General features: G+C 47.4%; 1 protein-coding gene across 1 annotated transcript in view; it reads left to right on the top strand.

Moving 5' to 3' along the window:
- The window catches only part of GRIK4 (glutamate ionotropic receptor kainate type subunit 4), a 297,108-nt gene extending 282,062 nt beyond the window's left edge, over nt 1-15,046 (top strand). Inside the window, exons 18-19 of the mRNA XM_029915677.1 lie at nt 10,193-10,311; nt 14,259-15,046. Coding sequence (XP_029771537.1) covers nt 10,193-10,311; nt 14,259-14,615 — 476 coding nt within the window. The 3' untranslated portion in view covers nt 14,616-15,046. The remainder of the gene's footprint in view (nt 1-10,192; nt 10,312-14,258) is intronic.
- Nucleotides 15,047-15,506: the final 460 nt, after the last annotated feature.

Raw genomic sequence — 15,506 nt, 5'->3', positions numbered from 1 at the left:
GGACACAAAACAGTAGCAGATAGAACTAGTTGGGGATTCTAAGAGGTAAAGAGATTTTTGCTTGTGTTTGAAGTTTGGAAAGCCCTGGAAAGATGTGTCATGCCACAGTGAGGAGAGAACATGAGAGACGGGACACGTGGACCCAGGTCAGGGAGGGTCCTGTGTCAAGCTTGGATTTTCCTAGGCTCCAAATATATTAGACATCTAAGTGGAATCTTCATTAAGACCAGATACCTAACCTACCCCCGTGGCACATCATCTCCTCATCCTCAGACCTGAAATATATCCAGGGGTGAAGCGGGAACAGAGAAAACACCACCTTTAGCTAAATTCAGACCTGAAATGACTGAGAAATCTACACTTGTGGAAATAGGGTAGAAATGGGGGCTTGAGGTAGACATTAGGTAATTTCTCAAAAATGTACCATTAGAATTTTTGCCAAGAAAATTTGCTGGGGAAGCTTCGGAAATGCTTCCACAGTCCACAGAGGCTAAGGAGGGCTGATCTGACAGCAGACATCAGGAGGGATGGAGAGGGAAGGCAGACAGGGAGATTGGGCTCCCAGGGAAGATGGGATGTGACAGGAGGCTCCACGTGGCACTTGGGGACCAAATGTTCTCTGGCACAGAGAAGAGAACGGAACAGATGCAAAGGAAAAATAAACAGCGGACGTCCTCCTGCCCAGGTCCCACATGCTCCAGAAGGTGCTAGGGTCCTACCAATTAGCCCGTGTGAACTTGCGTCTGTGCAGCTGTCCTTTGGAAGAAAAGGATGAACTATGTTGATACTCGGTCATGTCCAAAGGGCACCGTCCGGGAGATGCTATACCAATCCTAAGAGCCCGGGCTTCGGCTCCCATCCCAGCTGCGGCAGCTCGTGCTGCTTCACGCAGTGGCCCCATTTCTGCCATGGCCAGAGCCCAAACAAACATTACTCAGAGAGGCGAAACGTTTCCTAAGCCAAGTGAAAGTCCGTGTGACCTCCTCCAAGCCAAGCAAGAAGCACCAGCCTGGAACGGAAGGCACCATGGCTTGGCCTCTGGCAAATTAGCCGTCAGACTTACGGAATAGAAGTTACTGCTCAGGGGAGCCCCTCCTGTGGCAGAAGAACAGGACCAGAGTGACCTGAAAGGTCTCTTCGTTTAAGTCTTTAAGTAGTCGCCAGGAGTGGAGCCCCAGGAACATTTTTTTTTTCCTTGTGTCACAGACTGAACAAAGGGCAGTCACTTTAGTTTGCTTTCCAGAGTAGCTCCTAGGTGATCTTTTTTTCTGCGATGTGAGTCAGTGGGCCCTCACGTGTGCCTAAAGGAAAGGGGAGAATATGGAGCAGGCAGAGAGGGAGGGCAATTAAGTGAACTGTGAGGAAGGTCCTTTTTTCAGAGACTTCTGAAGCTGACAGTGGCTGTAGGCACTTTGCTTTCAAGTACAGATGGTCTTTGGCTTATGATGGTTTGGCAATTTTTCGATTTCATGATGGTGCGGAAGCAACGCACGTTTAGTAAATAGCGTGCTTGGAATTTTGAATATGGGTCTTTTCCCAGGCTAGTGATGTGCAGGATTCCTCTCTGTGATGCTGGACCGCAGCTCCCCGTCACCCCGAGATCACCCCGATCTGCGGCCGATACACTGACAACCCTCCCGTGCCCATTCCATCATTCTAGTTTTTGCTTTTGGTACAGTGTTCAATGACGTGAGATGTTCGACACGTTATTACAAAATAGGCTTTGTGTGAGATGATTTTGCCCAAACACAGGCCGACGTCCTGAGCGTGTCTCAGGCAGGCTAGGCTAAGCCATCCTGTTGGGTGGGTTCAGTGTATTAAATGCAGTTTCCACTTAACGATACTTTCAACTTACATTGGTTTACTGGGGACATGACATCATCGTAAGTTGAGGAAGATCTGCAGAATGTAGCCGACAGTGTGCAGTAGCTAATGTAATCCATCTCTACTTCGTTATCCTATTAAAATGTGAGCAATTTCAAAGAAAAGGATCTGGTGCTACCCTATTTCTAATCCAATTATACAGTTCAAACATCACTGCCATATTTCAGAGAAGAACCCTCACAGTGGGGTGGTGCCCCTGCTCCTGCGTCTTTTTGCCAGGCCTCACTTGGCTCTGGTGAGAACTACAGCATTACCCCTTTGCTTCGTCTCCCCATTTCCTTCCCTGCCTGTGGCTCCGTGATCATCTACCTTCATCTGCAGCTGAAAAATGAAATGGGGAAGCACATGGAAGCCGCCATGGAAATTTACAAAAAGAAGCAGGCTCCATTCCAAGCTCTTTCATTTTCTTCTGCCTTTTCTTTTCAACAACCCTTGTTTATTCTCTCACTCCGCCCCTATAAAAAGAAATCTCGTTAGCCACTCACAAAATGCCGGCACCGATTCAAGGGGATTGGGTTACTGAAGGCTTTGCAGAACAATTGTTAGACAAAAAGGTAGTCGGTAAATTCCAAGGAAATTAAATACCTTTATCATGAAAAACACAGGCTCACAATTGGGCTTCAAAGGAACATAAATACACCACCAGGCTGTGAAAATCAGGGTCCCCTTTCAAGGATGGAAAAGAGGCCAGGGGTATTGACTCACAAAATCCTTAGAGAGCAGGAAGTTTGCTGTCTGGCGTAGTGGGAATGAAAGTGTGAGACATCTTAGCAAGAGGGGGGACAAAGGATGGGTGGGGGATGGATCCCAGGGCTGTTATCCTCTCTCTGGCTTCTCAGGGGGCCCAGCCCGATTATCCTGGCTCTCCGGTTTCTCCGGAGAGAGCCAAGGCTGGAAATCTGAATATGGGAGTTTAGATAGTGTCTCACAGAGATGCTTGCAGAGGAAGCCTCTCCCTCATCCAATCAGATTGATTGCTGAGAGACGGAGAAACTCCCAGGAAGGGGGGGGGGGGCCAGAAAGCACGATCTGGACCAGAGGTAGACGGTGGCCCAGTATGTCTGCACCAGAGGAAATGAGCCACTATAAAGTCTGCAACCCAACTTTGGATACTGAGCCAAGGATAAAACATCAATTCAAACATTCGATGTAAAGTTGTCAAGGAGAGAAGGGAATTTTATAAGTGGAATTAATAGGACCCCCTTTCCTGGTCACTCTGGGTCGGCAGAGGGGCAGTGTCAGGAATGAATTCAGTAATCAGAGTGTCAGGTTGGGTTCTGTATTCCCGTCCTTGTACCATGAGGGACCCTGGTTCCAGGGAGAGGATGGAGGAAAGGACTCGGGCTCTGCCTTCAGTTTGGATCTGACACTTCCTGCTGGCAGTGGGATCACAGACAAGTTACCATACTCCAGTACTTTACTTTCCTTGTCAGAAAAATGGATGCAAACGTAGTGCCAGTTTCAGAGGGCAACTGTTAGGATTAAATTAAAATGCTTAGCCTGGTAAGCTTGCTCATAGTAAACAGTCATAAAGGTCGGCCTTATTTTTTATAAAGACTATTAGCTGGGCAACCAGATTTATGCAGATTTCATCCCGTTGCTGTGAAAATGTGGCAACTTAGCTTAAGGCCCCTGAATTCCTGTTTCTTTAACTGAAAATGTGGACCGTGGCCCTTCTGTACAGTGTTTTTAATGATAATTGAACGAGATAGCACATGTTTTTAAAAATGAGGCGCTTGCGCTCATATTTTGATAAATTGTAATGTGCCTCCCCCAGGCTTATGTTTGATAAATTGCAACATTTATCAGATGCGTCTTCCATCCCTCTTCTGTCGCATGTCCATTTGCCACTCTTCTTTCATCACTGTCTCCAGACTCTGCGAGTTCTAGTCAATGAATGTCACAGTAAGACATGCCTCTTGCCTCACTGTCCCCAGCCGTGCCAACCCAACGAATCACTTTATATTTTCAGGGAACATCATCCAGGTCAGCTCCCCCATGGACTCGAGAAGTTGCTATTTACAATATATAAGTCTGTGGAGATGAGACTATCAAAGCTATTTACATGGATGTAGATGAAGGTGCTTCTGAAATAGAAAGTGCTCGAAAGTCCTATTGGTCAAAGAATTCATGATCTTGTCAAGTGTTTTCTGTGTGGAACTTTGCACAGCTTTTCAGCACGCGGCGTAGGACTCAGTTCAGGGAAGCTTCTCAAGAAAGATTTATTGACCATCGTTCGAGAATAAATACACTGTCTTGCTGGGATCATGATGCTAATCTCTCTTCTCTCTGTACCTACCTCTGTGGCTCTTGTGGCCTCTGCCTTCTGGCCTCCTAGGCTAGACCTACCCCTTCCTTGTTCAAAAGGAACCTCTCTGCATCCCAGTTGCAAATTTCCACAGTGCCACCTGGAGATACGACACGGTGCTAAGGCCTGAGACCTATGTGCACCTGATTCCAAATGGTGATGATTTCTAGGTCAGAACTGAAGGTAGAACAGTTGGCTGGAGATTTAAATCTATTCAAAGTACTCCCTTCCAGGCTGCCATTTTCCTCTGTTAGTTCTAGAGACACGGGAAGTTGTTTGTTGGCATTTGTCAGCTGTAATTTGTATTTGCAGACAAGCTGTGAGTGACACCAGTGTTAATATTGAATCAACCAAGAGTTTGCAGGGGGAGTTTGATTCCATTTCAGTGAATGCAGTCTCATTGCTGGGGGATAGCTGGGGCTCTGAGACTCAAGTGTCAAGTGAGACTTTCAGGCTGAAAGCCGTCTGTCTGGGTGGCTTCTGTGTGGTCCATCTGAAGAAGGGAAGGGAGGGGTGATTAGCCGGCTGTCCCTTGCAGGGGCTGAGGCAGCTTGGAGCACAGAAAGGGCCTGTGGTCAGACTGGAGGGTGCCCATACCTGCGTCAAGGCTGGGTGCTGCGGAAGGCGTTTGACTTCAGCAGAGTGACTGATGACAGTGTTAAGTGGAACCGCTGTGTTCTCCTAGCACTGGCTGCCTGCTCCCGCTCCATCTGTTTCTCAGCACCGACTCTGCCAACAATCTATTCTTGCTTCCACTTTCCAGTAAGTTCCTAAAGGCACCGGTAGTATACAAGCCTCGCTCCTGGGTGGGGTGGCCACTCAACCAGGAATTAGCACTCTGAAGCCAGCAGCCATGATTAATACACCAACCCTGAATCACGAGAAGCTGGGAAAGAAAGACAGTTGGGGTGTTGGGGTGACTCATGCTTTCTACCCTCATCCTGTTAAAACCTCAGCTCCTCCAAGAAGCTTTCCCTGATCTGATTAGACTTATCCTGGCATGGATCACCTGTCTGGTTTTAACTCTCCCCAGTGCCCTTGCACCTGCCCAGGGCCCCGGCACCATTGGTCCATGCTGTAGGTCCACCATGTCAGTATTGAGTCCCACCTTGGCCAACCACTCTGTGCAGTCTGGGCCTTCTGCCTCTCTGATCAGGCTGTGAGCACGTGACAAGGGCTGTTGCACTTTACTATTCTTTCAAACTAAAATAAATTAGGAATGAATACATTTCACAGTATGGATCCAAAGCTCGTGGTAATTCAGGCTTCCACACGTGAGATGTCTTTATCCTCTTGCTTTTCGTTCATTCTTTCCGCATTTATTGGATTCTTATTATGGGACAGGTACCATGACGGTGGAATTATAGAGTTGATCCAGACCTTGATCATCCCCGTACGGAACTCACAGTCTAGTGGGAAATCCAGATTTATCCATTTAAACTAGGGTATTATTTTACGCAATGTTAGAATGATTCACGGTGCATTATCAGTGAAATACCAAAGCAGTGTAACTAACAGAGTCAGGTGAGATCAGAGAAGGCAGCCTGGAGGAAGTGACAGCTGAGCTAAGTCTTGAAGGAAAGGTTAAGGTTAGCCCAGTGCGTGTCTGGGGGCTGGCGTAGGCTCCAGGCAGAGCTTCCAATGAGAGGAAAGGGACAGAAGGTAGGGGCAGTAATGCTGTGTGCTGGGAACTACGAACAGTTACTAGAGATGTGTTGCAGGTGGATTTTGCATTTTGGAAAGATCGCTCAGGCAAACTCCTCCTAGTGGAGTGTGGAGTTGAGTTCTATGACTACAAGAAAGGAATCATGTTGGAGGTCTACTGCAATAGTCCAAGCCAGAACAAGAGTCTAAATTAGGGGAGAGGTAGCAGGGATAGAAAGGTAAGAAATTGAAAAGCATGAAGGAGGTAAAATCACCAGGACTTGGAACTAGCCAGTGCAGCAAGGAGAGACAAGAAACCAAATTCCGGAAAATGAGAGAATGCACCTCAGAGCAAGTAAAGGCATCGAGGAGGTTGCAAGAGAGCACTGTCTTTAGAAAAAGCCCGGAAGAGCGGCACCTGGGTGGCTCAGTTGGTTGAGTACCCGACTTCAGCTCAGGTAATGATCTCACAGTTCATGGGTTCAAGCCCCAAGTCAGGCTCTGAGCTGTCAGCACCTGCATCAGATTCTGTGTCTCCCTCTCTTTCTGACCCTCCCCTGCGCTGTCTCTCTCTGTCTCTCAAAATAAATTTTAAATATTAAATTAAATTAAATTAAAAAAAAAAAGAAAAAGCCAAAAGGGGGAGTGGTTGGCAATGCCAAGGGCTACAAGAGGTCACTTAAGATCAGGACTGGATAACCTTCAAGAGGTCAGAAACATAATGTTCGTTGGTGACCTTGGTGTGTGTGGTTTTGGTGATGCAAGACAAAATCGTGTGGGATGATGAGTGAACAGGAAAAACAAAAGTGAATGGAGGCGCCTGGGCGGCTCAGTGGGTTAAGCGTCCGACTTCGGCTCAGGTCGTGATCTCATGGTTTGTGGGTTCGAGTCCCGCGTCGGGCTCTGTGCTGACCGCTCAGAGCCAGGAGCCTCCTTCAGATCCTGTGACTCTGCCCCTCTCTGCCCCTCCCTCACTAGCACTCTGTCTCTCTCTGTCTCAAAAATAAATAAACATTAAAAAAAAAACAGAAAAACAAAATAATTCAGAACCATTTTCTTCTTCAGATACCTAGGGCCTCAAAGCTTTTCAAGAATCCGAAATTATGTTTGAGGTCTGAAAAACTGTATTAGCTTCAACATGCAAAAAGAAATGGCAAAATTAAATTAAGACATGTTTAATTAAATATCTCCAAAATGAAACATTGTTTCAACTTCATTAATTTTTAAATTTAATATTCATAAAAACTTCATTACATTTAGAAACAGGTTTTTTTGGTTAGATTTTTTTTCTCGTTTTGCAAACATTGCCTTGTATGCACAGTGACTGCTGAGAAATCACAGCCAATTATAAATTAACTGTTGCTTGCTGCTCCGTAATACCATGAGCAAAATTTTAAAAATGCATTTAACAGGAGATGTGGGTGCATTTTCTTCTTGCTTTTAGGCGAGACAGGGGCTCCAAATGTACGTGTTTTTAAGGGCTTTAAAGTGTCTTAAAATAGTTCTGATATAGACAACTGTTTCAGAAAGCTTGGCCGGGGAAGGAAGGAGAGAGAAGAGGTGTTCGCTAAACGGAGTGGGAAGGGGAAAAAAAGGCTTCTTATTTCCCTTTGGGAAGGGAGGTTTGTGAGCGTGTGTGCGTCCTGGGGGAGGGTCACAGGGAGGCGAAGGGTGAGGAAAGGGTGTGGGTGCTGAGAGAGGAGAAGCAGCTAGAGCCTGGATGGCAGAACCGGACCCACAGAGGGCACAGAGCGTGAGGGGGGCCGAGGACTTTAAGGGGATCCTAGGCTCTCTTTTTTTTCTGTATCAGGCAGAGCTACTGCAAAGTAATCAGGGAGTCTTGCAGTGCCTCAGTGGTCCCTTGGGGACTCCATTTACCTGAACGGGCCGACATCCTTGAAATCACCACTGTCACCTTCCCCTTCACTGTGGCCCCCATCCAGCCATCTCCACCAGGCCCAGCTGGAGGATTGGCTCATCCACGACGCTCAGGTGCACCTCTGAATACCCAGCTCTCACCACCGCTAACCTGCCGCTGGAGCACGTGCCAGAACGCCCGGCCAGGCCCTCTGGGCCCTCTTTCTCCAGTGTCCCCTTGTGTCTGCCCTGGTCACCTGGATCCTCTCATTCCCAGGGTCAAAAACTCTCTGCCCAGATGGTCCCAGTAACCTGGGCCAGGTGCTCACATGAACCCCAAGCACCTTCCTTCTGGAAGGTAGAAATCTACTCCAAACCCTATACCCCTTCCCTTACAGTTGCATTTTTAACTATCCGCCTGTTCTTGGTAATTCAAAATAGAGGATTCATATTTGCACTGGTTCCCAAAAGTCGACTGTGTGGACCTGCAGACCAGAGTCTAGAGTCCTTCTGATGCATTCATGGTGTAAGCCGCGGTAGCAGATTATCCGTGTAGCCAGGCACTACACCGAGGCCGGCTGTTGTAAAAAATCAACAGACATCCACTTGAGGCCTTGTGAAAGGAAACACACAGCATCTTGAAATGACTCAGTGGGGCTATTTTTCCAGCTTTCTAAGGTGCTGAAAGTCGTGTCGGATTTCTGCTTCTGAGTGAGGCTCGTCATCCCTTAGCGTGGTGAGGCTGGCTTTCCCCGACACTGACACAGCTCCATGTGCCACTGCTGGTTAAACCAGCGCTCAGATATGCAAGCATTCTAGAACGGCCCAGGGTGTAAGCTACCCTCCTGACATTTTCCTGGATAAAACGTGCTTTTTGATTTATGATTGTGGCCTCTGGGGAATCAGGGTCTCATGCTTATGATACTCCCCCTGAAGTTTGGGTTTTTTGACACCAAATAAAGCAGTCAGTTGCGTAGCTAACGTCAGTGTTCGACACTGTGGAAATGAAGCAACCTACAAATATTTACTGAGTACATGATATATCATGCTGGGCAGTGAGGAGACAACTGAAAACTATGCCTGACTTCAAGGAATTTAGTCATGTACGTCTAAAAATACCAATCTGCTAACTAATTTTAGGCCTGGTTGGAAAAGAAACACTGATGAAGTATAATTTAAAATGCAGATTCCAGGGTGCCTGGGTGGCTCAGTAGGTTGAGTGTCTGACTTCTGCTCAAGTCATGATCTTGTGACTCGTGGGTTCAAGCCCCACGCCAGGGTCTGTGCTAACAGATGGGAGCCTGGAACCTGCTTTAGATTCTGTGTCTCCCTCTCTCTCTGCCCCTCTTCCACTCATGCTCTGTCTCTCTCACTCTCTCTCATATAAATAAAAACATTTTAAAAATTCATTTAAAATGCAGATTCCTGGGCCCCATCTTCAGAGATATGGATTCCATAGGTCTGGTGTAAGAACTAGGAGTCTATATTTGAACGAGCTTCCCAGGCAGTTCTGGTGGGCAGCCCAGTTTGGCAAACACTGGTCTGGAGGGATAAAAAGTTTTACTGTCTAAGAAAGTAGCAACATGTTGATACAGATAATGTAAATAGAATTTTTTCTACTCACAGTTCAGTTAAAACAACTGCTTTATATCCAATAAGCCCAGTATTATAGAGATTGACTAAATATTTTATGAAACATCTAGAATTTATAGGCATTTTGGTATCATGTCTCTGTAGGCTAAATCAAAATTTCACTAACCCTTTTGTTTTTGTTTTTTTATTTTAAAAATGTTTAATGTTTACTTATTTATTTTTTATTTTTTTAATGTTAATTTTTGTAAGATAGAGACAGAGTGTGAGTGGAGGAGGGGCAGAGAGAGAGGGAGACACAGAATCCGAAACGGGCTCCAGGCTCTGAGCGGTCAGCACAGAGCCCGACACGGGGCTTGAACTCACAGACCATGAGATGACCTGAAGTCTGATGCTCAACTGACTGAGCCACCCAGGCACCCCTAATGTTTATTTGCTTTTAAGAGAGAAAGAGAGAGAGAGGGCAGGAGCAGGGGAGGGGCAGAGAGAGAAGCGGACAGAGGATCTGAAGCGGGCTCTACACTGCCAGCCAGATGCAGGCCTCAAAATCATGAACCATGAGATCATGACCTGAGCTGACGTCAGTCACTTAACCTACTGAGCCACCCAGGTGCCCCTCACTGACCCTTGTCTTAAAATGTCCTTCCCCTCCCACCCCCAGAAGGCCTTTTGGAGGCTTCTCACTAGTCTCCTCTTTTTGCACCTAGATGCCTTCTCCCCCCTGTTTTACTCTGACACCACTGCACTTTTTTCCAAAAGTATAATTAGATCTCTTTCAAGGAATATGGGTGTGAAGCATCTACAAGACTCAAGTTCTGGCTGTTTAAATGACTTTCCGCATCTTTGGCAAAACGATTATGTCTTCTAGCCCTCTTACACTCTCTTTTGTTTGTTCTTACTTTCTTACAGGACTGGGAATGGAGAATATTGGTGGAATCTTTGTGGTTCTTATTTGTGGCTTAATCGTGGCCATTTTTATGGCTATGTTGGAGTTTTTATGGACTCTACGACACTCGGAAGCTACTGAGGTAAACCTTAGAAAGGGGTAGGACCTATAGTTTTGGCAGACAGGCTCAGGCACCTACAAAAGGCATTTCAGACAAAACCCATGAAATCCCATAAGAGGGTGGAGCACCCATGGGACAGTGCAATGGAAAGAATCTCAGTCCCGAGGGCAAGAGATCTGGGTTAATGCTTCATTCCTTACAATGACGTAGCCGCAGAAAGTGCCCTTAACCTCTGAGCTTCAGATTCTCTTCTGAAACAGCCCAGCAAATACACACGCAATGAATGTTTTATGAACAACGAAATCTTCTACAACTATAAAGTAAGATGTGGTACGGCAAAGAAAAACAGGCCGAAGTACCAGGCTGCCAATGAAAAACGATGACTTTGGTCATCTTTCGGTTTTTGCATCTTTCAGATGTTTTTAACTTACTGGTAGAGGTGTTTAGAGTTACCCCAATTTCTGTGAGCCCAAGAATTATGTCTTCCTTCTCAGGGATTTTGAGTAAGTTTAATTCCTGAACCCATGGCTTAGAAACTGGGTTAATGTAAATGTCACACAGACTGAAAAGTCTGAATAGAAGGAAAAAGACTTTGTCCCATTCCACCTCAGAGAAGAGGCACAAATCCTTATGTGCTGATTGCATCATTCACCTTTTAAAGTACAGTAGCTTCTCTCTCAGTTTCTCAACGCTGGACTTTCCTGAGCCTCCTGCCTTCACCGATGCTGGAGAAACGACTCCTAGCAGGACATGAGTGTCCGTGTGCCCGTCCATCACTGGAGTCCAGCCTCAGGCAGAGCACTTAGTACACTCAGTACTGCACTGCCTGCCGGTCCTTTTACTTTTCTGTGCTCAGCCTCTTTCCCATACCCTCTAGGACTTCGAAACTGTCACCCACTCCTCACATCTCTTGGCCCTTCCATGCATAGAGGTTAATTTTATCTCCCATCTCCCCAGGAAATCAGAAGTGGGCGGCCCCAAGTTAACACCCCCACCTAAAACTTGACCCACAGCTAAAACCCCCCCTGCAACCATCGCAGATGCCCCCAGGCATCTGTCTGTCTCTGACTTGATCCCATCTTTCCTTGGCGATTCTAGGGTTCTCCTCTTTCTCCCCTTTAGTTTTGCTGCCTGCTCTCTCCCCAAAGTCTAAAATTATGCTTAAGTTTATCCTCTATTTTAAAATAATAACAGTATCACTACTGCTCTTGCGTTCTTTCCCCTTTTCCAAACCAAGACAATCCGACGATCTCAGTCTCCATTTCCTGACCACCCATCCAGTCCTCAGTGCAGGGCAGTCTGGCTCCTCCCCACCCCTGCACTGAAAGGTCATCGCTAAGAGGGCTCACCCCTCCCAATAGACAAAACCAAAGAGAACCCATTGGGCCTTATTGGACCTCAGTGTGCTCCTTGATGAAGTGGACAGACAGTTCCTTCCAGAAGCTCTCTCCTCCCTTGCCTTTCTTGGCACCAAGCTTTGTTGCTTCCCTTCCTCCTTCTCCCTCCAGCTTTACTGGCTTTCTCCCTCTGTCCACTCCTAAAAGGGTGGCGCTACTTTACTCGGTAAGACTTAGTTTGAACTAAGTGTTCCTTCCCCTATGAAATTTTTTCTCCTGCCTCCTTCCCTGGACAAGAGGAGTTTGATAATTTCTCCTCCTTTCTATCACCCCTGTAACTGGGGTGCTGAGCACTTATATACCGTGTTGCAGTTATTTTCCTGTCGGCCTCCTTGCTAAACATTGCGCTGCCTGAAAGAAAGTGCTGTGTCCTCTGACTCTGTATTTCCCCCCAAAGCACAGTGCTTGCTGTGTAACTGACAGCCAATGAATGAACCTCCCGTCACGTCACATATAATTGATTAGGCAGGTGGTGGTGTTTTGGCTGTTACAGTTATTATTAGAAGCACAGAGATGTTAAGGGGCTTGCCCAGAATCTCTGATATTTAGTAGTAGGGCGCCCAGAGCCTGGGTCTTCATTCCTGATGCCGGCCATTTCCCTTTAGGTGACACTCCTTCTCTGTCGATACTTTTCTCCCAGGAGTTCACCCATGGTCTGGATGTACCTTAAAAAATTCGGTGAGGACTTTCAAGAACTAAAATGAAGAGTCAAGTCTCCATTAGCTAGTTTGCTATGGCAGAACAGTGTCCTCTTGATAGAACTGGATGATTGGAAGAAAGACCACGAAAGAGCAGATTTCTTCTTCCATCAGAGTCCAGGAAAGTGTTCCTTCCGGCACAGGGTAGAGAACTAAAAACAGGGCATACATGGCCTTTGGAGTAGGTAGATTTAGGTTCAAATTCTGGGTCAGCTATTGATAAGTCAAGTAATTTTTCACAAGGTATATAACTTCTCTGAGCCTCTGTTTCCACATCTGTGAAATGGGTATAATAGAAATAGCAGCAGCAGTAGCAGAAGTAGAAGCGGTAGCAGGAGTAACACAGGCTTGTGATTCTTCACCCAACGATTCTGAAACCTAAAAGGCTTAGAAAAGTCCAAGTTTTTTACAAATTTGATGCAAAATGCATTTGGCAACAAAACTTGAATAGGTATGAGGCTAATGTTAATGCTTATGGTCTTTATCTCACTTTGTGGAAAGGTGTACACGCTTTGCTGCATAAATACTAATGTGCTTTTTTTCTAGTTTTATTGCTAAATAACTAACATTCATCACTGTGTAAGTTTCAGGCCTACAGGATAATGACATGACTTCCACAAATTGTGACATGATTACCACAGTGGTAATCACATAAATTATCACAATATTATCACATACAAATACAATAAAAAGAAATGAAGGAAAAAATGAAAACCAGTTTTCTCCTTACGATGAGAACTCTCGAGATTTACTCTCTTAAGAACTTTCAGGGCACCTGCGTGGCTCAGTTGGTTAAGCCTCCGACTTCGGCTCAGGTCATGATCTCATATTCGTGGGTTCGAGCCCCGCATTGGGCTCTGTGCTGACAGGTCAGAGTCTGGAGCCTGCTTCAGATTCTGTGTCTCCCTCTCTCTCTGCCCCTCCCCGCTCTGTCTCTCTCTGTCTCAAAAATAAATAGTAACATTAAAAAAAATATTAAGAAAAAAAAGAACTTTCAATGTGCTTCAATATACAGGGTCTGGCCCAGCCCCTACTGGGTGTGACACACACCGTATTGTATGTGTGTTGTATTATCTCTCTAAAATCTAAAAGATTCTTTTTTTTAATGTTTATTTATTTGTTTTGAGGGGGGAGGCAGAGAGAGAGGAGAGAGGGAATCCCAAGCAGAGCACAGTGTGGGGCTCAATCCCCCAGACGGTCAGATCCTAACCTGAGCGGAAATCAAGAGTCAGACGCTTAACCCACGGAGCCACTCAGGCGCCCCTAAAATCGAAAACATTCTGGAACATAGCTGGACCGAGGGTGTCAATCAGGAGACTAGGGACCTGTGAAGGTGGTGATTGTTGTCGATTTTGTGTTGTAGTGATGATCACCTCCAGCTCTAACCAGTTGATCAAAAGAATGAGAGACTTCAGCCGGAGAACAGAGTGCTCCTGGAGACAGGGCTTTTTCAAATACTTGACACACTGACCTGCAGAAGAGGGGATATTTATTTATTAGGCTTCAAGTTACAAATGCAGTTGGGATCGATGGATGGATGACAATTTCAGGGAAGGGGATTGTGAGCTCAGTAGAAGGAAGCACCCTTTCATGGGCTGTCTCCCACCATGGTGAGGACTTTATCTTTGAAGGTGTCCAAAGACAGGACAACCGGCTGGCAGAGGTGTTGAACACTGGGCGTTGGAGGGCGTCAGTGGCAGGTGGAAGGAGGGGATGGATTGAAAGGCCTTCATATTATCTTCATACCTACGATTATGTGATTCTGAACCACGGTGCCCCAGTACCTCCCACCAGCAGAGACACACAAGGGGGCGCTCGAGAGACCCACGGGGGCTCCTGAGAGGTTAGGCTGTGACCTCCTTCTTCCTTCCAGGTGTCCGTGTGCCAGGAGATGGTGACCGAGCTGCGCAGCATCATCCTGTGTCAGGACAGTGTCCATCCCCGCCGGCGGCGCGCTGGGGCGCCTCCGCCCCGGCCCCCCATCCCCGAGGAGCGCCGGCCGCGGGGCACCGCGACGCTCAGCAACGGCAAGCTGTGTGGGGCCGGGGAGCCCGACCAGCTGGCGCAGAGACTGGCCCAGGAGGCCGCCCTGGTGGCCCGCGGCTGCACACACATCCGCGTCTGCCCCGAGTGCCGCAGGTTCCAGGGCCTGCGGGCGCGTCCGTCGCCGGCCCGCAGCGAGGAGAGCCTGGAGTGGGAGAAGGCCACCAACAGCAGCGAGCCCGAGTAGCCTCGGGGGGCGCCGGACACGTGGAGGCCAGGTGGGGCGGCGGGAGGGCCGGGGGCGGACTTGGTCAGCGGCCACGCTTCTCTCCGGAGCCTGGATCTGGGAACTGGACACACAGATCGGAGAGCCTGTCGCCCCGGCCGGAGCCGACGCCCTGGTCTGGGAGCTGGGTCCACCCAGAGATGTGGGACCCTGAGTGGCGACCGGACGCCCGCCCTCCTGACCGCAAGGACCCACCTTCTCCCAGTGGGCCATTCCCTCCCGCCAGGATTATGGAGTCTGGGGTGGGGGTGGGGGGGCCTTGCCCAGACCCATCCAGTGAATTGGTGGGAACCGTCAGTGGAACTTCCCCCTAGAAAGGGGCCATTGTACCCTGGGTCTAGTTCTTACAGGAAAACAAACAAATTAAACTAAACAGGGAAGTTTTTCTTTTCTGGATTTGTATATTTTCGTTAATGCTCTCTTGTTTTCCTTTTCTCTCCCCCTTCCTGCCCCCACCGTTCCTTCTTTGTTGTCTTCTCCATTCTATTCGTTTGGGATTTTTTTGGTTTGTTTTTGTTTTTGTTTTTGGAAGGGGAGGCTGGGTTAGGGAATGGAAAGCTAAATAATCCCTGTTTCTTTTTCCTAAATTTTAGGAAACGGAGCGGCCACGTGCGTCCGATTTCAGGTGCTGACCTCTGTCTTCTGAGTGGGGATTGGGGAGACCGTGGCGTGTAGGAGAAGTGCTTGGGAAGAAGGTGGAGAGCCTCAAAAGTCCATTACAGTGATTTTTTTAGATGCTGAAATCCAATCCACTCGTAGTTTACTCAGAGAGACCTTGAAATGCTTGGGATTTCAGGGGTTATTACGTCTTTTCTTTCTCTTTCTGACTTTCACTGTCACAGGGTTTGATTT

Source organism: Suricata suricatta, chromosome 11 (genome assembly GCF_006229205.1).
Source record: "Suricata suricatta isolate VVHF042 chromosome 11, meerkat_22Aug2017_6uvM2_HiC, whole genome shotgun sequence".
Lineage (NCBI taxonomy): Eukaryota > Metazoa > Chordata > Mammalia > Carnivora > Herpestidae > Suricata > Suricata suricatta.
This window is presented reverse-complemented; position numbering and strand designations above follow the sequence as displayed.